The 25,669-nt window shown below is 56.5% G+C and overlaps 3 protein-coding genes across 9 annotated transcripts in view; all 3 read left to right on the top strand.

The window, feature by feature from the left end:
• The window catches only part of Celsr3 (cadherin EGF LAG seven-pass G-type receptor 3), a 29,320-nt gene extending 18,567 nt beyond the window's left edge, over positions 1-10,753 (top strand). For 2 of the 5 annotated variants that reach the window (XM_028886931.2, XM_037207933.1), the window contains 14 exons: positions 512-679; positions 904-1,030; positions 1,125-1,331; positions 1,563-1,737; positions 1,955-2,067; positions 2,948-3,027; positions 3,536-3,662; positions 4,169-4,285; positions 4,390-4,538; positions 4,771-4,880; positions 5,218-5,376; positions 6,044-6,244; positions 6,938-7,829; positions 9,121-10,753. In XM_028886931.2, coding sequence (XP_028742764.2) covers positions 512-679; positions 904-1,030; positions 1,125-1,331; positions 1,563-1,737; positions 1,955-2,067; positions 2,948-3,027; positions 3,536-3,662; positions 4,169-4,285; positions 4,390-4,538; positions 4,771-4,880; positions 5,218-5,376; positions 6,044-6,244; positions 6,938-7,829; positions 9,121-9,148 — 2,653 coding nt within the window. In that variant the 3' untranslated portion in view covers positions 9,149-10,753. Of the gene's footprint in view, positions 1-511; positions 680-903; positions 1,031-1,124; positions 1,332-1,562; positions 1,738-1,954; positions 2,068-2,947; positions 3,028-3,535; positions 3,663-4,168; positions 4,286-4,389; positions 4,539-4,770; positions 4,881-5,217; positions 5,377-6,043; positions 6,245-6,937; positions 7,830-9,120 lie in introns of those variants that run through there. The other 3 variants (XM_028886932.2, XM_037207934.1, XM_037207935.1) reach the window with 2 other exon arrangements.
• Positions 10,754-11,391: 638 nt separating this feature from the next.
• Slc26a6 (solute carrier family 26 member 6) lies at positions 11,392-22,594 on the top strand. 3 transcript variants are annotated; one of them, XM_028886933.2, is made up of 21 exons: positions 11,392-11,984; positions 13,583-13,748; positions 13,825-13,964; positions 14,134-14,244; positions 14,779-14,927; positions 15,048-15,212; positions 15,295-15,447; positions 15,784-15,866; positions 15,944-16,091; positions 16,336-16,449; positions 16,618-16,695; positions 16,979-17,074; positions 17,156-17,262; positions 17,429-17,498; positions 18,679-18,771; positions 18,869-18,976; positions 19,388-19,492; positions 20,197-20,370; positions 20,491-20,545; positions 21,452-21,588; positions 22,317-22,594. In XM_028886933.2, exons 1-21 carry the CDS (start codon positions 11,867-11,869, stop codon positions 22,329-22,331), a joined length of 2,385 nt encoding a protein of 794 aa, XP_028742766.1. In that variant the 5' UTR covers positions 11,392-11,866; the 3' UTR covers positions 22,332-22,594. The 3 variants fall into 3 exon arrangements, with proteins under 3 accessions (XP_028742766.1, XP_028742767.1, XP_028742768.1); XM_028886934.2 differs by having other exon boundaries at positions 11,892-13,406; XM_028886935.2 differs by having other exon boundaries at positions 11,892-12,647.
• Positions 22,595-24,162: 1,568 nt separating this feature from the next.
• Positions 24,163-25,089, top strand: Tmem89 (transmembrane protein 89). The gene is made up of 2 exons (XM_028887071.2): positions 24,163-24,487; positions 24,883-25,089. The coding sequence occupies exons 1-2, from the start codon at positions 24,194-24,196 to the stop codon at positions 25,066-25,068; spliced, it is 480 nt and encodes a 159-aa protein (XP_028742904.1). The 5' UTR covers positions 24,163-24,193; the 3' UTR covers positions 25,069-25,089.
• The last annotated feature ends 580 nt before the right edge of the window (positions 25,090-25,669 follow it).

Consider the following 25,669-nt stretch of genomic DNA (forward strand, 5'->3'; position numbering starts at 1 on the left):
CTCCTTTCCTCCATGGGCAGATAAGCCGGTCCACAGGTAAACAGATGATCCTGCGCACAGCTCTGGGGAGCCAGCCTCAACTGGGTTCCATGTGAAGTTTGTTTGGTTATAAAGAGTAGCAGGGGTGCAGGGTGACAGACAGAGACATATATGGGGACCATCACACACGCACAAGAAAGGTACACGACCCAGGTATAGATAGGCCAACTGACTGATAAAGAAAGGCATAGCCAGGTTGGTTGGGGAAGTCTGATAGAAATGGGAGACGGGAGGGTTTGAGGCTGACAGGCCAGGCCAGGCCAGAGCTGTTCAGGCCTCAGAGCCCTGTCTAGACAGTGAGTCTGAAGCCCCTGGCAGCCCAGCAGAGGCTGGACAGTGTTCTTAGAAATAACGTGTGCTTTGGAGGTATCCCAGACCCTGGTCAGCCGTGGCAAGTGGTTTGAAGATGGGGAGGGGGTGGGCAGTCAGACTTTGCTCAACAGTGTCCAAGACCAGATGGCTGTTTCCTCAGGCTCCCCCAGAACCCTGTTATGAACTCCCCGGTGGTCAGCGTGGCTGTTTTCCACGGACGCAGCTTCCTCAGGGGCGTTCTGGTGTCCCCAATCAACCTTGAGTTCCGCCTACTACAGACAGCGAATCGGAGCAAGGCGATCTGTGTGCAGTGGGATCCACCTGGCCCGTGAGGACCCACCCCACTCTGGAAACCTTGTGTCCCCTTTCACCTCTGGGAGGTGTCCCGGCCTGTCCCCGAGGCCCCTATCTATGCCACTGTGCAATTGGCCCATGAGGAATGCTATCCCCCAAATCCAGGCACCCTCTTCTCCCCCCCCATCTCACACATCTCTGCCTGCAATGGAACACATCCTGGATGGAAGGGTAGATCTAACTCTCCTCTGGATACAGGGCAGACCAGCATGGTATGTGGACGGCAAGGGACTGCGAGCTGGTACACAGGAATGGATCCCATGCACGGTGTCGCTGTAGCCGGACAGGCACGTTTGGAGTCCTTATGGATGCCTCTCCCCGTGAGGTAGACGTGTGTTCAGCGGCCCAAAGAAGCGGGAAGTCTAAAGGGTAGGGACGCTCTCCACCCGGCATCCCAGTGACCACCCTTAACTCCACAGCGGCTAGAGGGAGACCTGGAGTTGCTGGCGGTGTTCACCCACGTGGTCCTGGCAGTGTCTGTGGCTGCTCTGGTACTGACGGCGGCTGTCCTGCTGAGCATGCGCAGCCTCAAGTCCAATGTGCGCGGGATCCACGCCAACGTGGCAGCTGCCCTGGGAGTGGCAGAGCTCCTCTTCTTGCTGGGAATCCACAGGACCCACAACCAGGTGCAGGGCCAGGGCCAGGGGAACTGTGTGACTCCACCTTTCCCTGGAAAGCCTCGGGCCAAAGCTCAGGATCTAAGATCAGGGATGCCCAGTGAGGTCGTGGTTGGGGGCAGGATGCTGAGTGGAATCGAGCGCTGTTGTTAGGGACATCAGTGGAGAGCGGATGTCTGGGGCGGGGTCACAGGTGGCATGGGCAGGAGATCCTGACCCAGTCTCCCGGCCCTGCCTCAGCTGCTGTGCACTGCAGTCGCCATCCTCCTGCACTACTTCTTCCTCAGCACCTTTGCCTGGCTCCTGGTGCAGGGCCTACACCTCTACCGAATGCAGGTCGAGCCTCGGAATGTGGATCGTGGTGCCATGCGCTTCTACCACGCCCTGGGCTGGGGCGGCCCTGCTGTGCTGCTGGGTGAGGTCTTACCCACTCAGGCCTGTGAGCCCCAACCTCTGCCCGTCATATGGTCTGACCTCGGGCTGTGTCCCCCAACCCGATCGTGATCCCTCAACCTCATGCCCCACATCACCTACTCAGGGAGGACCCTGTGTGCCTTTATCCCATTTCCTTCCCATGCGAGGGAGTCAGAATTTAGAATACACCTTTGGTTCAACCTCTCCCCTCTCCAAAGGCCTTGCTGTTGGGCTGGACCCGGAGGGCTATGGGAACCCTGACTTCTGCTGGATCTCCATCCATGAACCTCTCATCTGGAGTTTCGCTGGCCCTATCATCCTTGTCATTGTGGTGAGTGTCTTGCTCTCGGGGCCACTGTGCGCTCCATTCTCTGGAAGGAGGGGGGACTTGGACCACGTGGCAGGTGGTGGCGCACAGGCATCCTGGACTGCTTCCGTCTCGTGTCTGTCACAGTGAACGCCCACTCAGCCGGCATGGAAGTGGGGGTCAGCCAGAAGTGGGGGGTCAGCCGGCATGGGAGTGGGGGTCAGCCGGAAGTGGGGGTCAGCCGGCATGGGAGTGGGGCAGGGAGTAGGGGTCAGCCGGCATGGGAGTGGGGGGGTCAGCCGGAAGTGGGGGGTCAGCCGGCATGGGAGTGGGGGTCAGCCGGCATGGGAGTGGGGGTCAGCCGGCATGGAAGTGGGGGGTCAGCCGGCATGGGAGTGGGGGTCAGCCGGCATGGGAGTGGGGGGTCAGCCGGCATGGGAGTGGGGTCAGCCGGCATGGGAGTGGGGGTCAGCTGGCATGGGAGTGGGGGTGGGTGGGGGTCAGCCGGGTCAAAGCCTTGGCCATCCCTCCTGCCTCTGTCCCCATGTCTCTGTGTCGCTGTCATGACCCCACTCGACGTCTCTCTCCGTCTGACTCCTGTGTGATTTTTCAGCTCTTCTGTTTCCTTCTGAGTCATGTTCTCCCCTCCCCTCCCCTCCCTTCCTCTCCCCTCCCTTCCGCCTCTCCTCCCCTCCCCTCCCCTCCCTTCCCCCTCTCCTCCCCTCCCCTCCCTTTCCCCTCTCTCCTCCCCTCCCTTTCCCCCTCTCCCCTCCCCTCCCTTCCCCCCTCTCCCCTCCCCCTCCTCTCATTTTCTCTCTCTCCATGCTTGGGCTTGTGGACTTGTTCTCTTTCTGTTTCTTACTGTCTGTCTCTCTCTCCCTGCTCCACCTGACTGTGGGTGTAGATGAATGGGACCATGTTTCTCCTCGCTGCCCGCACATCCTGCTCCACAGGGCAGAGGGAGGCCAAGAAGACCTCTGTGCTGTGAGTTGGCTAGTTGAGGGACGCAGGGGTCCTCAAGATGGCAGACTCCTCCCGGGTGGGGTCTGGTGGAGGTTGGGCTCCGGATCCTGCATGAAGGGAAGGAAGTCGCTAGTGCCTTGGCCTGTGCTCCCTCTCTGGTACTTTCGCCATATTCTGGCCTCACATGTGCTTTCGCTCTGTTGTCTCCCAATCCCCTGGGTCTCCCAGGGTTCTTCCACGACCTGAATGATTCACGTCGCCCCCTTTCGTGTCTTCCTATCTTCTGTTGTCCCTCATGGCTCCCTGACTCCATTGTCTTTCCCATGGTCCCTCATGGCTCCCTGACTCCATTGTCTTTCCCATGGTCCCTCATGGCTCCCTGAATGCTCTCCCTGTTCTTGGTGTGACCGCCCATCTTCCTTAGTGTCCTCCCGAGACTTCCACGTTGCTGTGTGAGGTGTTTTCTTGATGTCCCCTACATAAGCCCTGCTTGACCCCGCGTGTCCCCGTGTCCCCCATGTCCTTACAGCAGGACCCTGCGTGGCTCCTTTCTGCTCCTCCTGCTGGTCAGTGCCTCCTGGCTCTTTGGTCTCCTGGCTGTCAACCACAGCGTGCTGGCCTTTCACTACCTCCATGCGGGACTCTGTGGCCTCCAGGTACCTCTGGTGCCCCTCTCCCTCCCCAGACCTGGACGGGGCTTCAGCAGCCTGGCCCTAGGGTGGCACTGTCACCACCAGGCCCGGAGCTCACTGACTGAATGACTGTGACGACGTTGATCAGAACCAGACCCTGACCTTGGTTGCTGACCCCAGGCCTAGAGCTGACACCAAACTAGTCCCTGAGATCAGGCTGGGAGCTGATCCGGGGCTGCCCTTCACCAACGCTGCAGCTTCTGACCCCTTGCTGGCCACACCAGCGCTGACTCCAGCCCTCCGGCCATCTGGTCTTCTCATTGTTAGTCCTGAGCCTGTCCCTGACTCCCTCTCTGGCACCCCCTCCCTCGGACTCCTCAATGACTCACACTGACCTGTGACACCCGGCCTCCCTTCTTTGCCGACCCACAGAGACTTTTATTGGCCCCGACTGATGCCCTGTTGGCTGTGTTCTGAGCTTATGTCTTCTGACCTCTCAGTGACCTTCCCTGACCCTTACTGACCCACAGGGCCTGGCCATACTGCTGCTCTTCTGTGTCCTGAATGCCGATGCTCGGGCTGCTTGGACACCAGCCTGTCTAGGCAAGAAGGCAGCTCCTGAGGAGACAAGGCCAGCACCCGGGACGGTGAGAGAATGCCGGGGCTGAAGGTGGGGTTGGGAGCCCCGGGATGCCTGGGTCCGAGGCTCCTTCAGAAGAAGCTCACAGCCTTGTCCACCCACCTCCCTCAGGGGTCTGGCGCCTACAACAACACGGCCCTCTTTGAGGAGAGTGGCCTTATCCGCATCACTCTTGGTGCGTCCACTGTCTCCTCAGTGAGCAGTGCCCGCTCCGGCAGGGCCCAGGACCAGGACAGCCAGCGGGGCCACAGCTACCTCAGGTGAGTGACCACAATGGCCTAGTCTAGTCCCACTTCACCAGCGTTGACCTTAGCAGATCTCAGGGAGGGTGGCTACCTGGAACTCTGCTGCCGCCCTGCCCAAATGTCTTCTAACAAATACCCAGAGGCACCCTCAGCCATTCCACATGCAGCAGGCCATGCACTCAAAGACTCCCCAGCTTCCAAAGCACCTGGTCCCATTCTTCTCTGATGGGGGATTCTGCATTTCCAGGGACAACGTTCTGGTTCGACACGGCTCAGCTGCTGACCACACCGAGCACAGCCTCCAGGCTCATGCTGGCCCCACTGACCTGGATGTGGCTATGTTCCATCGAGATGCTGGTGGAGTTGGAGCCCTGGGTCAGGGAGGAGGGGGGCAGAGGGTATCTTGATGATCTGCCTTCTACCCTAAACTGGGGGCAGTGCCTAACTGGGTGGGACAAGCTCCTCTCAGGTCACTGCCTCGGAAGGCACCTACCCATCCCTGGTTGTCCAAACCTACTTCTGATCTAGCTCAGCCCTGATTAATTCGAGCCCTTCTGTTTCTACCCCTCGCTCAAGCTCCCTCCAGGCCCCACCTTAATCCCCTGCTGTCTTGCTCGCCCACATCCAGACCCTTAGCTCCAGACCTTTCCTCATCCTCAAGTCCCTGCCACTTCACCTTTCTCCTGACCCTCAGGTGCAGACTCTGACTCTGACAGTGATCTGTCTTTGGAGGAGGAGAGGAGTCTATCCATCCCATCTTCAGAAAGTGAGGACAATGGCCGGACGAGAGGACGTTTCCAACGTCCACTCCGCAGGGCAGCCCAGAGTGAGAGGCTCCTCGCCCACCCCAAAGGTGAGAGGAACTTGCTGATTCCATGGGTGATCAAGGGACTCCCACGTTTCACCAGGATGTAATGTAGGGACCTTACCACCTCCTCAGGATTCCTGAGCCTGACTCACTGGGACCCTATGAACCACTCCCATCCAGATTTCTAGGAGTGCTTGGGGACCCAGGAGCAACCTGGGCTATGGTCATGAGGTCAGAGATGTTACAGGTCACTTACTGTCCCTTCAGCTGCCTAGCATCCCTGTGAGTTGGGGTCTATCTTGGTCTTCCTAACCTCAGCCATCTAACTTCCGTCTCATCCATCTGCTTCTAGCTAAGGATAAAGACTCAGCAGTAGACACTCCTTCAGTGGCTCCACCAATCTGAGAAGGGAAAATATTTTCATTTTGTGTGTGTGTGCGTCGGTGTGTATGTGGAGGTCACAGGACAGCTCGTGGGAGTCAGTTCTCCCTACCATTTGGTCCTGGGAATCAAACACAGGCTAACAGGCCTGGTGGCCAAGTGCTTTGCCTCCTTGCCCAGCCATCTCGCCAGCTTTCTCCCTTTCCTGTCCTCAGTGAGGACAGCCAGGGCTTGAAGCGTCCTTAGGTGCAGGGGTCACTGAGTCTGATCACAAGTGTTAGGAGACCCTGGAGTCAAGCCAGAGCTCCTGTAACCTGCTCTGGCTTCACAGATATGGACGGCAATGACCTCCTGACCTACTGGCCAGCCCTGGGAGAGTGCGAGGCGGCCCCGTGTGCTCTGCAGGCGTGGGGCTCTGAAAGGCGCCTGGGAGTACACACCGACAAAGACGCAGCCAACAACAACCAGCCAGATCTGGCCCTGACCAGTGGGGATGAGACCTCAATGGGCCGGGCCCAGCGGCAGAGGAAAGGTATGACCTTTCCTGGTCCTTCGCCCTGACTGTAGGAGTCCTGAAGGCTGCTTAGGCCCAGACTCGGTGGGAATTCAGCTTCCTGATCCCAAATGGGGAGGTCACCTTGCTCCAGTCTGACAGGCTCCTGTTCCTCAACCCTGCTTCATGGTCCCCAGAGACTGCCTGATCCATGGAGTCCCCGCCCCTCCAGATCCTGCCTTGTACTCCTGGATCCTCAGACGCCATCTTCCTTCCATTTCTCCATTCCCACTCATGGTGCAAACCCATAGAGGCTGTTGAGCCTCAGAGCCCAGAGCTCCTGCTCTGGTCTGGAAGCTCTTGGTCTCTACACTGGCTGTAGCAGTCCCCAAGGTTGTCCCTGCACCAGCACAGAGGTTTCTGTCCTTGGTCTTGCATCACGGGAGCATTGGAGACCGATCCTGCCCCAACCCAGGGAATTCCTGCCCTTCTGACCCAGGCCCACATTTCCACGACTTAGAGTTATCCTGAGTCTGACTTCTCGGGAGTCTGCCCTGCCCCTGCCCCATGACTGCCCTAGCTTGACTCACAAGATTACTACCTCCTACTCTGTCTGTCTAGGACTCTGGCTGCCTCTGACCTTAGTTCTGTACAAGATCCCAGGAACTGGCACTTCCTTGGTTAGATCCCTGCCTGCTCTTTGTCATACACCTGTCCCCAATTCCTCCACAGGCATCCTGAAGAACAGGCTGCAGTACCCACTGGTGTCCCAGACTCGAGGCACTCCTGAGCTATCCTGGTGCCGTGCAGCTACCTTGGGCCACCGTGCTGTTCCGGCTGCCTCCTATGGTCGCATCTATGCAGGTGGGGGCACAGGTAGCCTTTCGCAGCCAGCCAGCCGCTACTCTTCTCGAGAACAGCTGGACTTGCTCCTGAGGCGACAGCTGAGCCGGGAGAGACTAGAGGAAGTTCCGGTTCCTGCCCCCGTTTTGCATCCCCTGAGCCGGCCAGGCTCCCAGGAACACCTGGATGCTACACCAGTCCGCCTGGAGCCCAGAGATCGGGGCAGCACCCTACCACGGAGGCAGCCACCCCGGGACTACCCTGGCACTATGGCTGGACGCTTTGGGTCACGGGATGCATTGGACTTAGGGGCACCCCGAGAATGGTTGAGCACACTGCCCCCACCCCGCCGCAACCGGGACCTTGACCCACATCACCCACCTTTGGCCCCATCTCCACAGCGGCAACTCTCAAGGGACCCCCTCTTACCATCTCGGCCCCTGGACTCTCTATCTAGGATCTCGAACTCTCGGGAGCGGCTGGACCAGGTGCCTAGTCGGCATCCCTCACGAGAGGCCCTTGGACCAGCCCCACAGCTTCTCAGAGCCAGGGAGGACCCGGCCAGTGGCCCGAACCATGGCCCCTCCACAGAGCAACTGGACATTCTCTCCTCTATCCTTGCCTCTTTCAACTCCTCAGCCCTGTCTTCTGTGCAGTCCTCAAGCACGCCCTCGGGCCCTCACACCACTGCCACGCCTTCGGCCACAGCCTCTGCACTTGGGCCTTCCACACCTCGCTCAGCCACATCCCACAGCATCTCGGAGTTGTCCCCGGATTCAGAGTAAGCGGGGCCCAGACACCTGTTCACACTCTCGTCAGCTTGGAGCAGCTTCCCCATGTGCCCACCCCTGAGTTCCACTGCAGAATGAATTGGGAGTTGGCCCACAGATATGGGTTACCCCAAGGTTCAGCACAGCCAGGGGGGCCACGTGTTAGGAACAGTTCTAGCATGACATGGGAACAGAACTAGCTGGAACTTGCTGGCTGTATGGTTAGGGCCAGCTTCCCAACCCTACACATCCCAAAAGTGCCCCCAAAGGCTGGCACTTAGTGGAGGGTGTAGGCAGGGGTCAAGGCATCAAAGTACGAAATATCCCGCCCGGCATTTGCATGAGGCAATGAGAGGAATCTTTGTTCCGAAAGCCCCGCCTAAGAGGTCATATGGAACACTAGCATGTTATGCCAGACAGAGGAGTCACTTTAGAGGAAGTCATTCACTCCGTGCTGTATTCCATCAGCATGAAACTGCTCCCCCCTGTGGGCACCGTGGAGTTAGGCACAGTACAACTCAAGGCCTACAGAGCATCCACGGGTTGATTTTCAGAGCTAGCACAAGTGGCTGGATACACAGGAATCCAAGAAGGAAGGGGGAGCAGGGAAAAGCGCTGCCAGACCCAGAGTGAGCAGGGCCCGGCCGGGGAGTTGCCAGGTCTTACCAGCCAATAGGAGAGTTGTCTGTCCAGGAGAAACTGCCAGGTCAAGCTCTGGGTGAGAGATGACCTGAGGGAAGAGGGTCTCTGGGGATGGGGCAGGGGACCAAGAGGACTGGCAGGGCCCAATGTTGAGAGGACAGAGAGGGGGGAGGAAGCAGGGCTTGGGGGCCTGGAGTTCTAGAGGGATGCTGAAAGGGAAGGGTGAGAAACAGACAACCCACTTGGGTCCCCTGCAGTCTAGCCTTGGGCTCTGCAGAAGTGCCAGGACTGAGTAGGGACCCAGGCTTTAGAGTCACAAGAGTTTGGGTTTGCATTCCATCCCTCATCTCCGACCCTGGCACAGTACAAGCTACACAGCAGCTCTTCGTCTGTAGAGTTAGTTTATAGAAACAAACTCCTTGAAATGTGGAGATCTGTGACCTTATCTGGCTTACCGACGCTTCGTGTAGTGTCTGTGTAGAAAGTGGCTTCCTAAACCCTGAGAGACCTAGGCAGCCACTTGCTAATGAGGCTAGGGAGTGGAGGTCCACATGGGCATTTGGAGGGCTCAGAATCCTGGCGTGGGCATGCAGGGGCTGAGGGCTGACAGGGAACGCTCCTCTTAGCCCTGGCCTTCCGTTTCTACATTCAACTCGACAGAGTTCCCAGAAGTGAAGGTCACTCCTGAGGGGCCGACCCGCAGATGAGGAGCCACCAAGGACAGCAGAGGATTTGGGCTGATGGAAGAAACGTCAGGACTGATCCAAGGCAGCCTTCAAGCCCTCCCCTCGACCCAGTGTGGTGCAGTATGAAGGTCCCATGCGCATCTGTGGGCATGCGTGTGACAGGTGCAGGGTGGGGGCTGAAGGGAGGACTTTTATACTTTTGTACCTTTGGAACCAGAGAGATATGCTTATGTTATTTTTCAGCTTTTCTGTCTCCCAGGGGTCTGAGACTGGGCTGGAAGGGGAAGGGGATGGGAGAGAGATGCAGCTGGCCTCATTTGGGTCCTTAGAAACCATCTGCTCTTCTTTTCCATCTCACGGGTGGAGTGGACAGGTGGGACACTCTCTCCTGACTCATCCCCACACTGATCTGAACATTGTTGGGGCCCAGAGTGCAGATTTGACCTTTGCATTTTCTCCAAGGCCCCAAAGGCCAAACTCTTGTGTTTGGGGGTTGGTCTTCGAAACAGGGGTCCTCCCACCCCCTCCGGGGCTCATTTGTGCCACCACCCCGTGGATGTGGGTGTATATTACCTGGAGTCCCTGCCACCTACTGCCTTAAGACCTAGGGCTGCTGCTGCGGGTGCCAGGGGAGCAGCAGAGTCATGTTTACAGATCAAGGCTTCCCTTTCTCCCTTGGGGAGGGACGTGGGCCTCTAATCAGACATTCCTACCAGGGGGTGGGTGGAGGGGCCACCCCTCTGTCCCTGCTTCTTCCCCTGCCCGAGCAACACTGCCCCCCTGAGGGGTGAGTGGGGCGGGCGACGGGAGCAGGAACAAGGGGATCCAAGACCCAGAATGTAGGTGCCCCGGCCTCCCACTGCTGACAGGATCCTCCTGGCACAGGCAGAGCAGTGACTGCCGACCGGTTAGTCCCTTACAGAGAGAAGAATGACTGTTAGGATCCTGTTCATAAAACTCTTTGTTATTTGTCTGATGCCCACGACTGGGGACTTTACATTTTTGTTACTTTGTTTACAGGTCAAGATTATTTTTTTACATTGTTGGTTTTTATTTACTGTCTACAACTGAAAACACTGAACTTAGACACTTTGTTTACAGTTGGGAATGCCCCCCCATTTGTTTACAAGTGAAAGGTAGGGGAAGTGGGAGAGGGGCTTGGAAGACCCACCTGCGATGCCCCTGGACCTGGCCATCTTGAGGGGGGCTTCTAACCCTGACCTTTCCCAGGTCAAAGGTCAGCTGAGTCTTCTGTTTAACCGCACACCCTGAAGGAGACTCAGGGCTAGGGTTCTGTGCAAATGCCGCCGCCGCCGCCTCCACCCCATGTGTACACTTGGGAGGTGGTTTCTGAGATTCAAAAATCCCACTTCACTGCCTGTGCCAAATCCTACCAGCCAGGTCCCTAGCTCTCCTTACCAGGCTGACCTGACTTCTGCCCTTCAAGGCTGGGTGGCCTGTCTGCGGGGGAGTGTCCTCGCTATGTCCTAGGTTCTGTAGACACCGTCTCTGGGGTCCCCCTTCAGCACAGTGGCCCTCTTTCCTGTCTGTGTAAACTGTTCCGGGAAGCCGCGCTCTGTTTTGGGAATAAACTTCTATAGAAAACACTTGTTCCTCTTTCTGTTTCAGATGTAAGATGGTTGTTGCTATGAAAGGTTCACCCAGAATGACCTTTGAAAGAATTTGAGCCCTCCTCCCTCCAAAACACCCAGTTATTTTTAGCCCATTTCATGGCAGATTTGGACCAGGTTCCTATTTCTTTCTGAAATATGGCCTCTCGCCCTGTGACTGGAGCCTGAAGTTAGAGACAGGAGCTGGGCACGAGAAGCCTCCTTCCGGGGCTAGGCAGTAGTGTGTGGGCTCCCTTCTATCTGGAGCCCGACATCTGTGGTCCTGCCCATTTGTCAAACTAAACCTAGGAGTTGCTTTTCGGTGTGTGCCTTTCCCACCCACACTCTTCCTGGTCCTTCTGACTTGGATCTAGCCAGAAGCTTGAAAGCCCAGAGGAGCTTCCTTCCCTTCCTAGCTCGCTGGCTGGGGTGGGTTTCCAGCGTGGGAAGGGACCCTCCCAGCTCCATTTGCAGCATAGGCAGCCAGAACTGAAAGGGAGGCCTTGAGAAGCGAGTAGTGAATGCTTTAATCCCAGCACTCAGGAGGCTGAAGCAGGTGGATCGCTGATACAGAGGGCAGCCTGCTCTACAGAGAGAGTTCCAGGACAGCCAGGGCTACAGAGAAACGTGTGTGTGGGGGGGGGAGTGGGCTGGAGGTCTTGAGGACCACTGTGCCCGGTCTTAGAGGTAAAGAGAGGTGGTGCTCACAGCTTGGGGGTCCCTGAGAGACCCTACAGACCTAGATTTCCCACAGTTGAGGTTGGGGTCCCTGCTTACACTTCTAGGCATCCAGATCATTCAAGGATTTCTCCCCTGCACTACGGGGGCCTCCACAGAGCCAGAACGTAAGATTGGGTCCATTCATTCAGGGGCACGGAGACACATTATTGGCCGAGCGTAGCACAGCTCCTTAGTTACAGTCCTCGCTCCAGGCAGCTGGTTATTTGGCTGCGACCGACTAGTGTTGCGGGGGAAGACGTAAACTAGGCCTCCGGGAAGGAAAGGGTTAAACCCCCAATCTCCGGGCTCGCCCCGCCCGGAGAGTACGACTTAGGTTCCACCCTAGAATTCTCATTGGTCTGAGCATGCACATCCTGGCGGTGGAGCGTGATGCCGGCCTCGTTCCCGGCCTGGCGCCACCTTCCCGCCGGTAGTGGCCTCCCGCGGGAGCTGTCCCAACAGCGGCACTCGAGCTACCTGAGGGCAATGGGGCTGTCCGATGGGTCCGGTGAGTTACAGGGCGCCGCCCGAATCCCACGTGTCCACGAAACGTTAGCAGTCCTGTGACCCGCCCCCGCGCCGGCCTAGGTCAGTTCTGAAAGGGAACCGCCGAATTCCCAGCAGGCATTTCCCGCCTGCACAGCCTCAGTTTACCGCCTTGCCGATTTTCCGCTGGTGGTTGTCCATCAGCAGCGAGGGATGGGGGCGGGATCCGGCGCGACCCTAGCTCTTGAGGCGGAAAGTCCCTGGAGTGCTGACCAGCGGGGTCGCAGGGAGGTTGCTGCCTGCCAAGGAGCCCAGGCCCAGGAGGTGCGCCGGCTGGAGGTGCGCCGGCTGGGCGCCTTGGGACCGGGAGACGGACCGCTGCGAGACAGGCTCTCCCCTGGCCGTGGACCAGCGGCGGCCGGAGGCAGCGTGGTTGTGAGCGCTCTGGCGCTCAGGGCCCTTGTACCCTCCCAAAGGGCGGGGCCGAGGATCAAGGCTCCGCCCCCGGGCGCGTGCTGCCTCGTAAGGGGAGGGAGCCCTTTAAGAAGACTTGAGTGATCTAGAAGGAGGGGAGAGGGGCCCTGAGGTCTGGCCAGCCCGCGGTGCAGAGAACCCCGGAGGATCCTCCTTGTGCTTGCTCTGCTCCCTCCTCCAACTTGGACACCCCGTTAGAGGCTCTTCCCAGGTGAGTCCTACCCCTCTGGTGGGATCCTGTCCCCTGGTTGTAGCTGCTTCCAGATCAGAACTGACAGATGAAAACTTTCCCCAAATGCTAGTTCACCTTCCAGACTTAGCCCACTCCCCGAAATATATTCGCAGAGGAGAGCTGCATTCCATATGGAGTCTCCCCCAGCTCAGTTTCTTCTGAGAGAACTCCCCAGATGAGGAGAACCTTTTCCCTCCTTCACCCCCTTCTCCCACTACCTCCCAGAGATTCACCCCCAGGTCAGAACTTGCCTGGCTGGTGATGGCTCTCTGGGAAGGGTTCCCTCTAGGTAGGATTGGCTTCTGAAAATTCTTGTTTCCAGGTGAATTCTCCCTACTTCAAGTGGGAGCCTGTCTCTGGAGGTGAGAGCTTGGACCCTGGAGATAGAGGTGTCTAGGTGGGCCCTGTCCTAAAGCTTGGGGCAGTATTGCTTACAGATCTTTGGTTTGCTCGGTCCTTTCTCTAAACTTGCTCTCTGCCAGTGAGTCAGGGCCTATGGTACAGCTGACTGGAAAAAGGACCGGACAGGAATTGGTTCAGGGAAGGCAAGAGGCCGGGAGAGGTAGGGGCTGGGAGGCGGAGCCGGTCTGAACCTGGACCCGGACCTGGACATGAACTTGGAGTGGTACTCAGGGCTGGGCAGCCACACCTGAGCTGGATGTTTAAGTCGTGGTCATCCCACTCTCCCTCCTGGAGAGACTTTGGCCCAGAAAGAGGCTTCCAGCAGCCAAAGTTCAGGTACTGCCCCTGCCTGGGTGTGAGCACGGGGCCCTCGGGGACCAGCAGGGTTGGATCTACCCTTGATCTTTGAGCCTGGGAAACTCAGGTGTGCGACACTGTGGTCCCAGGTAGAAGTGTAGGGAACGTTGGGACGCGGGAATCCTCACTGTGTGGCTGTGACCTCACCTCTCTAGACCACGGGACGCAACAGACACAGGCACTCCTGTCTGCAGCCCAGGAGATGGAGCTGCAAAGACGAGACTACCATGTGGAAAGGCCATTGCTGACCCAGGGGCAGCTCGAGGATCTGGGGCACTGGGGCCCAGTGACCAAGACCTACCAGTGGCGAGCCTGGTTTCGGTAACGATGAGGGTAAAGGACTGGGGTGTTCTGGCAGGACCCACGTCCTGGCTCTAACAGACTCTTATGTCCCCAGATGTTCCCGTGCTCGGGCCCATGCTCTTCTGCTCCATTATGTCCCAGTCTTGGGCTGGTTACCCCGGTATCCTGTGCGTGACTGGCTCCTGGGTGATCTGTTATCTGGCCTCAGTGTGGCCATCATGCAGCTTCCACAGGGTGAGCTAACCTTCAGCAGCCTGGACTGTAAGCTCTGTGGTCTGTGGAACCCCAAACCAGGAGCCCTGGCCCTGTTCTTGGAACTATGGCCCCTGAACCCGGGGCTTGGATTCCCCTACCTTTTTGAGACCCTGTTCTCCAAGTCTGCATTACAACCTTCTGCCTCCAGGCCTGGCCTACGCCCTCCTGGCGGGATTACCTCCTATGTTTGGCCTGTACAGTTCTTTCTACCCCGTCTTCGTCTATTTCCTATTTGGTACCTCTCGACACATCTCTGTGGGTAAGTGAAGTCAGGCCTAGCTTTTCATAGAGGGTGTCTTGTGTAGAGGGGAGGGGCAGGCTGGGCTGGGCAGCCTGGGGAAGAGGGCAGTGTGGGTGTTAGGTCACTAAGAGAATAGCATATGGACCACCCCAAGAAGGACTAGGAAACTGACTATAGAGTTACAAGTTCAGAATATCTCTTAAGCCCTGGCTTCCGGGTGAATGAGACAGTTCATGGGGCCTGGGAGTTCCGAGAGGCCTGTCCAGCCCGGCTACGATCCTTTTCTTGCTCCCAGAGAGCCTTTGTGTCCCAGAACACTAGACCCCGGTGAGACAAGGTGGTGAGATGAGGTCACCATTACAGGCTAGCCTTAAGAGCTCGTGAGCTCAAGGGTCGTTTCTGACCTTGGCCATGTCTAACCAGTGCTGTCTCCATTTGTATAACTGTAGGCCAAGGATATTTGTTCGGGATGGGATGTCTGTCTGGCTCTGCAGAGCTCCAGAGCAGGGCAGCATCCTCTTCCCTCAGACCCGCCCTGTCCTGCCCCTTCAGGGACCTTTGCTGTGATGTCCGTGATGGTGGGCGGCGTGACAGAAACCCTGACTGCAGACGGGGCCTTTGTGCAAGGCTTGAACGCCACGGTTGATGATGCCCGAGTGCAGGTGGCCTACACACTCAGTTTCCTGGTCGGCCTCTTCCAGGTTCGGAACAGCCACCCCTTAGTGTCTGCCTTACCCCATGTCTTCTGGCTGTCATTTGTCCCTCTGATCCCTCTGGCCTAATGATTTCTGCCTCCCTGACTTTCCCTGACCCCCCAACAGGTGGGGCTGGGCCTGGTGCACTTCGGCTTCGTGGTCACCTACCTGTCGGAGCCTTTGGTCCGCAGCTACACCACAGCCGCCTCTGTGCAAGTCCTTGTCTCGCAGCTCAAGTATGTGTTCGGCATCAAACTGACCACGTACTCTGGGCCGCTGTCCGTTATCTATGTGAGTGAGGGTGGGGCGAGGGAGGGCAGGCGTGCCGGGCCCCGTGACCGTGAACCCTGGCTATAACACCGCTTCTCCTCAGACAGTGCTGGAGGTCTGCTCAAAGCTGCCGCAGACTGTGCCCGGCACCGTGGTCACGGCACTTGTGGCCGGAGTGGTGCTTGTGATGGTGAAACTGTTGAATGAAAAGTTAAAGCGGCATCTGCCCCTGCCCATACCTGGGGAACTGCTCACGGTTGGTTCGGGTGCCAGGGCACGGTGGGCGGAGGAGAAGGGGAAGGGAGGGCAGATCTGCACTGCCAGTACACAACCTCCAGGTATCTGAGGACCAGATGGGGTGCCCACTGTCAGGATTCCTGGGTGTTGTGGGGCGACTGCAGCAGGGAACCCCATTACTGGCTTTTTACCAGCCTGGGCAGCCTATCCCTTTCCTCACATGGTAATGTTTACCTCTCCCCCTATCCACAGCTTCTTCCTCAGAAAAAGATTTCTGTCCCCCATAATGGTTTACCCTTCCCCCCTTATGATACTGGCAGGACCTCCCTCCCCTAATTCTGTCCTGTCTCCACAGCTCATTGGGGCCACTGGTATTTCATTTGGTGCAAATCTGAATGAAAGATTCCAGATCGACGTGGTGGGCAACATCACCACAGGGTAAGCGCTGGTGCCGTCAGGGAGGTGGGGCAGCCAGAGCCAGAGCGGTTCTCCGACCTCACCGATGTCCCTCCCAGGCTGATACCCCCAGTGCCACCCAAGACAGAGTTGTTTGCAAAGCTTGTGGGAAACGCCTTTGCCATCGCTGTGGTGGGCTTCGCCATCGCCATCTCACTCGGGAAGATCTTTGCCCTGAGGCATGGCTACCGTGTGGACAGTAACCAGGTCTGTGATTCGGATCGTGCGGGGACATACAGGTGTACACAGGCCCAGATGACAGGAGTGAGCGAGAGAAGGGTCAGGCAGGACTTGAAAGTGATAAGGGTGAGAGAATGGGATGTTTGGGACAACAGCCAGATACTGGAGGCCACTGAGCAGGAATGGGGGTTGGGAGTGTGTCCGCCTAGACATACCAGGAGAGTGACCTGGCATCCCTGGCAGTGCTTCTCACACCACACTCCCCCAACAGGAGCTGGTGGCCCTTGGCCTCAGTAACCTCATTGGCAGCTTCTTCCAGTGTTTCCCCGTGAGCTGCTCCATGTCGCGGAGCCTGGTACAGGAGAGCACTGGGGGCAACACGCAGGTGGGCCTCAGGTGTGGGCATGCGTGTGCGGGCACACCATCGGGGTGAGCGTGCCGTTCGGCCAGGGTGGGCCAGCTGTGGGTGTATGTCCGTCTGGGTGAGCGTGCCGTTCGGCCAGGGTGGCCCACCCCTCCTCACCTTCACCCCCTGCTAACCCCTACCCGATAGGTTGCCGGAGCCGTATCTTCCCTGTTCATCCTCCTCATTATCGTCAAAATTGGGGAACTCTTCCGAGACCTGCCCAAGGTGAGTCTCCATCCCTCCCAGCCAGCCTTCAGTCAGTCTAGTTCCGTGTGAGGGGCTCAGAGATACAAGGTTGAGCTCGTGGGGACACAATCTGGAATTAGCGGTCAAGGGTTAGAACTTTCTAATCAGCTTCAAGGGGTTAAGGCTAGTGTGGGTGGTAGCTGGTTGTAGGATGGGCTCTGCCCAAGTGCTTGGCCAGTCTGGGTGGGTCGTGCCTGGGTGGTAGAGGCTGCCAGCCTCTAGGAACCTCTCAGTAACCCTAGTGACATTCTCCCTGCCCCAGGCCGTCCTGGCAGCCGTCATTATTGTGAATCTAAAGGGCATGATGAAGCAGTTCTCTGACATCTGCTCTCTCTGGAAGGCAAATCGAGTGGACCTGGTGAGGTGCTTGGGAGCCCAGGACTGGGCTTTGGGCCTCTAGTGCCAGAGGACCCTTTGACCCCTGTCCTTTTGTTATCAGCTGATCTGGCTGGTGACCTTTGTGGCCACCATCCTGCTGAATCTGGACATTGGCCTGGCGGTTTCCATAGTATTCTCCCTGCTGCTCGTGGTGATCCGGATGCAGCTGTGAGTCAACTCCTTTTGGTACTCCCAATCCAGACTTGGTGAGGGAGTAAGTTTCACACTGTCTCTCCACAACCTTCCTTACATCTCTGGGGACACCCCAAGTTCCTCATTCCCCTCTCATGGCCTTTTCTTTGCCTCCTTTTTCCGCCCCTAACTCTCTCCTCAGGCCCCATTACTCTGTCCTGGGGCAGGTGCCAGACACGGATATTTATAGAGACGTGGCAGAATACTCAGGGGTGAGTGGCAGGACTAAATGGACGGTTGGGGCAGACAGGGTAAACGGGCCCTTTTGATTCCCTTCCACATGGACAAGAACACTGGGGGATGGGCTGGGAAAAGGACTCAGAGGGTACACTGTTGGCTTTATAAACATGAAGACCTGAATTTGGGTCCCCAGCACCCACATAAATGCCAGGCATAGCAGCATGTGTGTCTGTAACCCCAGGGCTCAGAAGGCAGTGACAGATGGATCTCTGGGGCCCACTGGCCAGCTAGTCTAGCCAATTGGTAAGCTCCAGGTTCGGTAAGAGACCCTATCTCAATGGCGAGGAGCCACCCAATGTCTTCACATGCAAGGTGCGTGCGCACACACATACACACACACACACACACACACACACACACACACTGGGAGCATTTTGGCTTTGGTTCTTGGAATTTGAAAAGGGGAGTTTGGGTCTGTGACCCTCTTCAGGGCATAAGTGGATAGATCAGTCTTGGGGCCAGAAGAACAAGCCCTACCCTGTAGAGTACCCCTGGGTCAAGAGAATGGAGGGGTTGGGGGCGGGGGCGGCACAGGATGTCGGGGAGGTTGTTTCCTGGTCTGCTCAGTGGGAATACAAACTCCCCAGTTGCTAGTTCATATAAAGAGCCTCATGTCATGTTCTGAGAACAAAGGTTGTGTGAGAGTCGGGAATAAAATAAGCCTTGGAGGCCGACTGCAGTGTGATTAGGCAGAATGCAGAGGAGAATGGGGGGTCTCGGTGTTGGAGAAGACGGAGGGGAGCAGCCAGGTGACTGGGAGGCGGCCCGCGTGGTACAGCCCAAATGCCGGGGAGAGACCTGGGCTGGGGGTGGGATGAGGTGAGAACTGGGGAGGTGGGAGTGGAGGGAGCTTAGGGTGGCTTCTTCTGTCGGCGGTGTGCGGAAAACAGCAGAGGGCAGGGATGGGAGGCTCAGGAACGGGCGCTGAGAGCTGAACCGCAAAACCTGGTCTAAGACGGGAGGGTCGGGAGGGCGCGGCTCTGTGCAGCGCAGGGCGAGGGTGATGTCGCCAGGCTCCTGGCCCAGACTCCTGGCAGGGCATCAGTCACAAGCTGGGGGCAGAGGGCAGCAGGCTAAGAGGGGAGACTGAGCGAGGAGGATTCAGTGGAAGGCAAAGAAAGCTCGGCCGCCCCAATGCCACCTCGTCTCCAGGCCAAGGAGATCCCTGGCGTGAAGATCTTCCGCTCCTCGGCCACCATTTACTTTGCCAATGCTGAGCTCTACAGTGACTCACTGAAGCAGAAGGTGAGGCTGGGGTCCCCCTGCTTGCGTGTGTGGTGGGGGGATCTGAATATCGTCATCTCCCAGAGTACCCAAACCCTGCCTCTGCCTTGGTGTCTAGTGTGGTGTGGACGTTGACCACCTCATCTCCCAGAAAAAGAAACGGATCAAGAAGCAGGAGATGAAGATGAAGCGGATGAAGAAGAAAGCCAAGAAGACCCAGAAACAGGTGCAGGTCGCTCAGCAGCTCCTGGCCCAGCCCTGCTGCGGACCCGGCCGCGACCCTCAGCCACTCTGGCACTCTTCTTTGCCTTCCTCCCAGTCTGGTCCTGGCCCCATTTTCTCACCCCCATCATTTCTCTTTACTACTCTTTGTCCCTCCCCTTCCTCCCTCAGCCCCCCAGGGACCCTGGTTCAGCCCCGGGCGGGGCAGGGCAAACTCTTGAGATGTTGTGTTCCTCTCCTGGATTAGTCTCAGCGTCCACCACAGCAGGTCCCTTTCTTGTCACAACTTCTCAGGCCTGCAGCCTGGGTCCTGCTGTGGCTTCTTGCCCAATGCCAGGGTCAATACCAGGTCTACCTGGCATGGCTGTCACATGGCACCTGGGATAACTTTCCCATCATCCCTCTTCCCTCCTAGGCTACCTCTTCCAAGATCTCCTCAGTTTCAGTCAACGTCAACACCAGCTCCGAAGACATCAAAAGCAATGATGTGGAGGAGGGACCAGCCAAGACCCGCAAAGATGTGGGTGTCCACACATGCTGCATGAGAAAAGCCATGACCTGCTAGTGTGGGTTTGAAGGCATTGGGCTAATGATGGGAGGAATGGGGTGAGGGCTTGGACGCTGCAGGACCCTTGTGATACCAAATTCTCCTCGGGCTCTTGTCTATAATCTCAGACTGATCTAGATGAAGACCTTGAATTTATAGATATAACAAGACCACACAGTCTATGCTCATGGATAGGGGACAGAGCTTAGAACATTGGGAAAATCTAGGGGTAAAAAGGGATGCCAAGTTCAAACAAAGCTTCAGACAGGTCAGGGTATAAGGTGTGTATGAGTGTGGGCCGGTGAATGCCTGTGGCCATCTTGTCTGTCCCTAGGCCCCTGTTCACTCCACCCTGTTTAACTAAGGGTGGGACATGATCTCCCAGCACCTTCCCTTCTTGTGTCTTTGTTAAGCTTTGGCCCAGGAAGTACCAAAGCAGTTTGTGCATGTTGGAGTACGCTTTCCTGTGTCCCTACATGTCCCTCCTGTGTTTATAGATCCACATGTCTCTCCTAGCAACCCGTGTCTGTGTCCTTATGTGTCCCATGCATGCCTTCATATAACTGCATTTTTACATGCCTTTATAGTTCCTGTCTGGCTCTGGGTGTCCGTGTACACCATGTGCATACCTTTGCTCCGTCATGGATGGTCCTTGAGCACTTCTGAATCCATTGCAGGTGCACCAAGAGGAGGAGCTGGACAATGTGGTCGCCAGCAATCAAGATGTCAAGGCCCCAACCATGACCTCACTGAAGTCCCTAGGCCTGCCCCAGCCGGACTTCCACAGCCTCGTCCTAGACCTGAGCACCCTTTCCTTTGTGGACACCGTGTGCATTAAGACCCTGAAGAACGTAAGGGATTATGGCCGGCTAGGACCCCTCAAGCTGACCCCTTCACTTGCCCTCTGAGCTCCCCCACTAAATCTTGCCCGACTGCTGCCCCTCTAAGGCCCGCCCTCTTTGTTGCTGCAGATTTTCCGTGACTTCCGGGAGATCGAGGTGGAAGTATACATCGCAGCCTGTTACAGTGCGTTGAGTGCGGACAGCCGCAGTCCAGGCGGGGGGCGGGACTTCCGGTCAAGGGCTTGTCAGGCAGCACAAGGAAAAATCTTTTTCTGGAACTGCGGGCCTTGGGAGACAGGAGTCAGGAGCAGGGCTAGGGGGATGGCTCAGTGCTGCCCACACAGGAAGACCTGAGTTCAAATCCCCAGCACCATGTAAAATAAGCCGGGCATGTCTGTGCGTGCTGCGATGCTGGCCTTCGGTGGGTGGAGACAGATGGTTCCTAGGAGCCGGCTAGTCGGTCAGGGTGACTGAGAAACCCCGATTCAAGGGACTAAGGTTGAGAGACATAAGAACAGAACATTTGACGTCCTGCTGTGTCCTCTGGGTGCAAGCAACACACACACAGAGACACACCCCCACACAGACACAGACACACACAGATATATATATACACACACACACACATAGATATATAGACACAGACACACATAGACATATAGACTTATAAACACAGAGACATACTCCCACACAGACACACCCCTGCACAGATATATATACACACACATACACACACACATACATAGATATATAGACACACAGACACACCCCCACAGAGACATGCACACACACACACACACAGACATAGACAGACATATAGACAGACACACCCCACACATAGACACACATAGACATATAGACACACAGACAAACCCCACAGAGACATCACACACATACACACACACACACACACACACACACACACACACACATATTCACATAAATAGACACCCAAACACACAGACATTGGAATGACTAGGTTTCTAGCTGTAAGTTGCCTCAGGGGTAGCAGGAGTCAGAGATTCCTAGGGTTCCTGGGGACTGGGTCTCCCGATGGTACTGAATGTCAGGACCTCCTCCTTGCCCACAGGTCCTGTGGTCACCCAGCTTGAGGCTGGACACTTCTTTGATGACTCTATCACAAAGCAGAATCTTTTTGTCTCTGTCCATGACGCTGTGACCTTTGCCCTCCACAACCGGAAGCCTGGCTCTAAGAGCCCTGTTTTGGTAAGCTGCCTCTGACCCCTGAGCAGTTTTGTTAATCTGTTGCTTATCCCCACCCTGACCCCAACTCCAGAAAGTCCGTGCTATTGCCCAGGGCTCTGGCCACACTGAACCCATTGCTCTCCCCTCCTGCCCGGAAGAAAGTTCTTTGTGGGGAGGGAGGGTGCTGTCTCAGGAGCAGGCGGTCACATATGTCCTTCAGAAACTAACTGGGGGCTGGAGAGATGGCTCACTGGTTAAGAGCACTGGCTATACTCTGACATTCTCTCTCATGCTTTCTGAGATGGTCACAGCTCAAATGTGTGGCTAGTTATGGCAGATCCATGCACCCAAGGGTGTCATCTAGAGATTGGGGTAATCTCTGGTGTGTTGCAGATGTAATCCAGGATGCTTAGGGTATGAGGGACCCATAGGCACATTGAAGAGTTTGACACATGAGGAAAAGGAATTGAGGTTTAAGCCACAGTTCCATCGGGTTATATTTTGGGGGCCCTCCAAAAGAAAAATTAAAAACAACAACAACAAAAAAAGAGCACTGGCTGTTCCTCCAGAGGACCTGGGTTCAATTCCCAGCACTCACATGATAGCTCACGTCTGTAACTCCACATAAACATACATGCAGGTAAAATACCAATCAACACTCATAAAAATAAAAATAAATTAAAAAAGAAAGGAAGGAAGGAAGAAAGGAAGAAAGAAACTAACTGGAACTTCCTCTCCTGCCCACACAGGCCACTAAACTGTGACTTTGCTGCTGGAGATTACCTACCTCTGGAGGTTGTGACAGGTCACCCTCATGAAACTCCTGCCTCTAGGCCACCTCCAGGTGCCACCCAGGACTCTGTTCCATGTACATGCACATATAACTCATGGATGGATGCCTTGGGACTCCATGTTCAATGCTAGAGGCCTGGGGCAGGGTATTGCAGTCAGGCTGGCCCTGGCTGGGTGCTGGAAGGGAGCTGATGTGGGTTTACGCTTTGGGAATAAATGTGTCTGTCCAACTTCAGGCTCTGCTGTGATGTGGTCAGGGTGTGGCTGGGCCGTCGTCCTCAGATCAGCTCCCAAACCGCCTTATAAACGCTAAGGTAGACATAACTGGGGTGTAAGATTCAGGGAGGTCAGGGCCAGACAGAAAGCATGCCGAGCAGGGCAGCTATAGGGCCCGGGCTGGGTTGGGATTTTACATGCTCAGGGTCCTCTTCAGTTTCACACAGACAACCCTTTTGTTCCAAAGAGAAAAATCAATGGAATCAAAACTGTAGCTCAGGACTAAGCCATTTTCAGGATAGCCTGACAAGAGGCAAGGCCGAGTCGGTGTTTCTGGGGGATATAGAGTGAACCTCTGACCCCCATTCACAGGGTCTGCTGCTGGATTTAAAAATCAGTGGTAGGAATTGCCTACTCATAGAGTTGCGACACTGGGATTGGTGGAACACCGTCAGCCACTGATCCCGTGGTGGGAAGGATGGGGCAGTGGGCTCCTGATCAGTGAGGGATCAACAGCCTCCTGAGTTGCCTGGTGAGTTACCCAAGCAAACACATGGACATGACCAGAACAAAGCAATACCCACATCACCTGCCCAGAACACATGAACTTCCCTATTCATCAGGTACGTTCCAGGTGCCAAGTTCAGTGCTAGGCACTAGGCAAGTTCCCAACAGTAGACTGAGTCTCCCTGCCCTCCAAATCACCCAGGTACCCTTGCCTGTTCCTATTTTTATCACGGCATTTGCCCGTGCCCGGCACCATAGTGTTTACAAGCCGTCTCTGCTCCCACCAAAGCCTCAGCCCAAAAAGGCAGAGCTTTTTTGTCTGTTCTGTAGCACTGAATTCTGGCACTGGGCTTGGGTGCTTGATAAATAGTGTTTGAATGAAGACTTGAAGCCAGAGGCAGACTTCAAACAAGAACTTGTCAGGCTGGCCTTGGTTGGGTGCTAGGAGGAAGCTGGTTTGAGAATAAAGATGAATGAGGATGTAGGTAGCCAGAAATCTCTAAAGAAAATAACGTAGGGTCATATTAGAGAAAGTGGACTATATCACCAAGGTAGTCACGGGAGGGGTGCTGGCAGTGTGTGAAGCTCTAACCTTGAGAAGAAGGGGCTTTTCTAGAAGGGAAATCATGCTCCCAGAACAAGGAAGGGTTGAGAGAGGCCTGGGTAGGGACAGGGACAGCAGCCAGCAGGGGCCTTCAAGGAAGCTACACTTTTGAGTTCTTGCTGTGCACAATGCTGTGCGGAGCTGGGCTGGGTGTGTTAAGCTGTGGGGTAGCTCCCCTAGAACACTGAGCCTTAAAGGCATAAGCATCAGGGTGCCTAGATTAAGGAGGGACGGTAGGCGAGTTGGAGGCCAGCATGGAAGAGGTTCTTTTCATACCTAGTCCACCTGGGAGAAAGGGACCTGGCCCTAAACCTGCATTATTTGATCAGCCGCCCCCCACCCCCATGTCCCATCATCTGGCCAAGCTGTGTTTTGAAAGGCTACAGGCCTAGCTGGAACCTACTGTCTCAGAGCGGGGGAGGGGGGGGGGGGCACTGCTCTTGGGGGAGGGGTGTTTGCTGGTTGCCAAGGTACCCAGGTTCCGGCCTCTGGCAGTGGCCCGCAGCCATGCTGTACTCACTGTTCTTAGCGGCATCACTGTCCCTGCTGGTGATGCCTGTCCCTAGCCATGCCTGGTCACGGCCCCTCTGGTACCAAGTGGGGCTGGACTTGCAGCCCTGGGGCTGCCAGCCAAACAGCCTGGATAGCTGCAGGAGCAGTCTCGGCTGCCCTGGTTACTGGATGGCCCTGGGAGGGAACCGCGTCTACCCCGTGGCTGGGATCACGATCACCACCACCATGATGCTGGTCGTCTCCCGCGTGATGTTGTACCGGTGGCGTTGTCGGGTCGCCAAGGGTCAGGTCAGTACAGCTCTCCTCTGTCTTCTCTAGTCCCTGCTTCTGCTCACCCACATCCTCCATCAGCCTGGCTTAGAGCCTTGTTGGCCTCCTGCCTGGCCTTGTCCTCACCCCTATGTCCTACTCTTGCATTTCTACGGAACCCCTGTCTACACCAGTCCATCCCTAACCATTGCTCAGGGCCAGTACTCTGACCCGTCTGCCCCCATTTAATACTCCCACTCTTCATTGAGCCTCCATGGGCCCCAGGACCACCTAACCCCCGGCAGATCCACAGTGACCCATTACCTGTCTCCCCAGCCTCTGGCACTGCCCCACAGCCTCTCACTCCAGCTCCATTGCTGCCCCCCCCCCCGCCCCCACCCTCTTCCGCTCTCACGCTGATCTTATACTCTCAGCTCCCACAGGTGACCTCCAGCTCCTGCAAACACTGGAAACGGCAGCCAGTGGTCTCAGACCGCACCCTGGTCCTTAGGGTCCTTCACATGCTGGATGCCATCCTGGTCCACATTGAGGGCCACCTGCAGCGCCTGGCTTCCCAGCAACAAATGCAAATAAAAGGGACTCCCGCTCAGTCTGGGTGACCCAATACAGGCTTCTCTTTATCTGATTGTCATCTGGAGTGGTGAATGGCCCAAGGCCTTGGGGCACCGGCGTGTGTATCTGTGGGACTGTCTAGACCCTTCCACTGTTAGGGGCAGTGGCTTGTTGACCATGCGGTGCACAGGCCAGGTGGGCAAGCAGTCCCAGGCACCACTGCCCTCTCAGTGGGGTAGTGCCCACTCCTTGCCCTGTCCTTGTCTCATCTCAGGTAGGTGGGTGAGTAAACTCAGGGCCACCACCAGAAAGCAGCTGGCTTGGGTTCCTCCTATACCTTTACGAGTCTCTCCCCAAGGGGTCCAGTAGTTGACACTCCTCAGATGCCCCATCTCGAACCCCATCCTCACTCCCAGCTCAGGCCCCTAGAGCCCCAACCTAGGGCCAGTCAGGGATCCCTAACTGCCTTTACTTGTGGCAACTTCAGACATACTCTGATGCCCAAGCAGCTCCAAGGTCTCTGGAGTAAGCGTGAGGGTTGAACTACCTCGAAGGACCCTCACCCCTCCTCCCTTCCTCTTCCCTGGGTGATCCTGGTTGAATGGGGCCCGGGGAATAGAAATTTTTAGAGTCCCGTGTTTCAGAAAA

Source organism: Peromyscus leucopus, chromosome 7 (genome assembly GCF_004664715.2).
Source record: "Peromyscus leucopus breed LL Stock chromosome 7, UCI_PerLeu_2.1, whole genome shotgun sequence".
NCBI classification, from domain to species: domain Eukaryota; kingdom Metazoa; phylum Chordata; class Mammalia; order Rodentia; family Cricetidae; genus Peromyscus; species Peromyscus leucopus.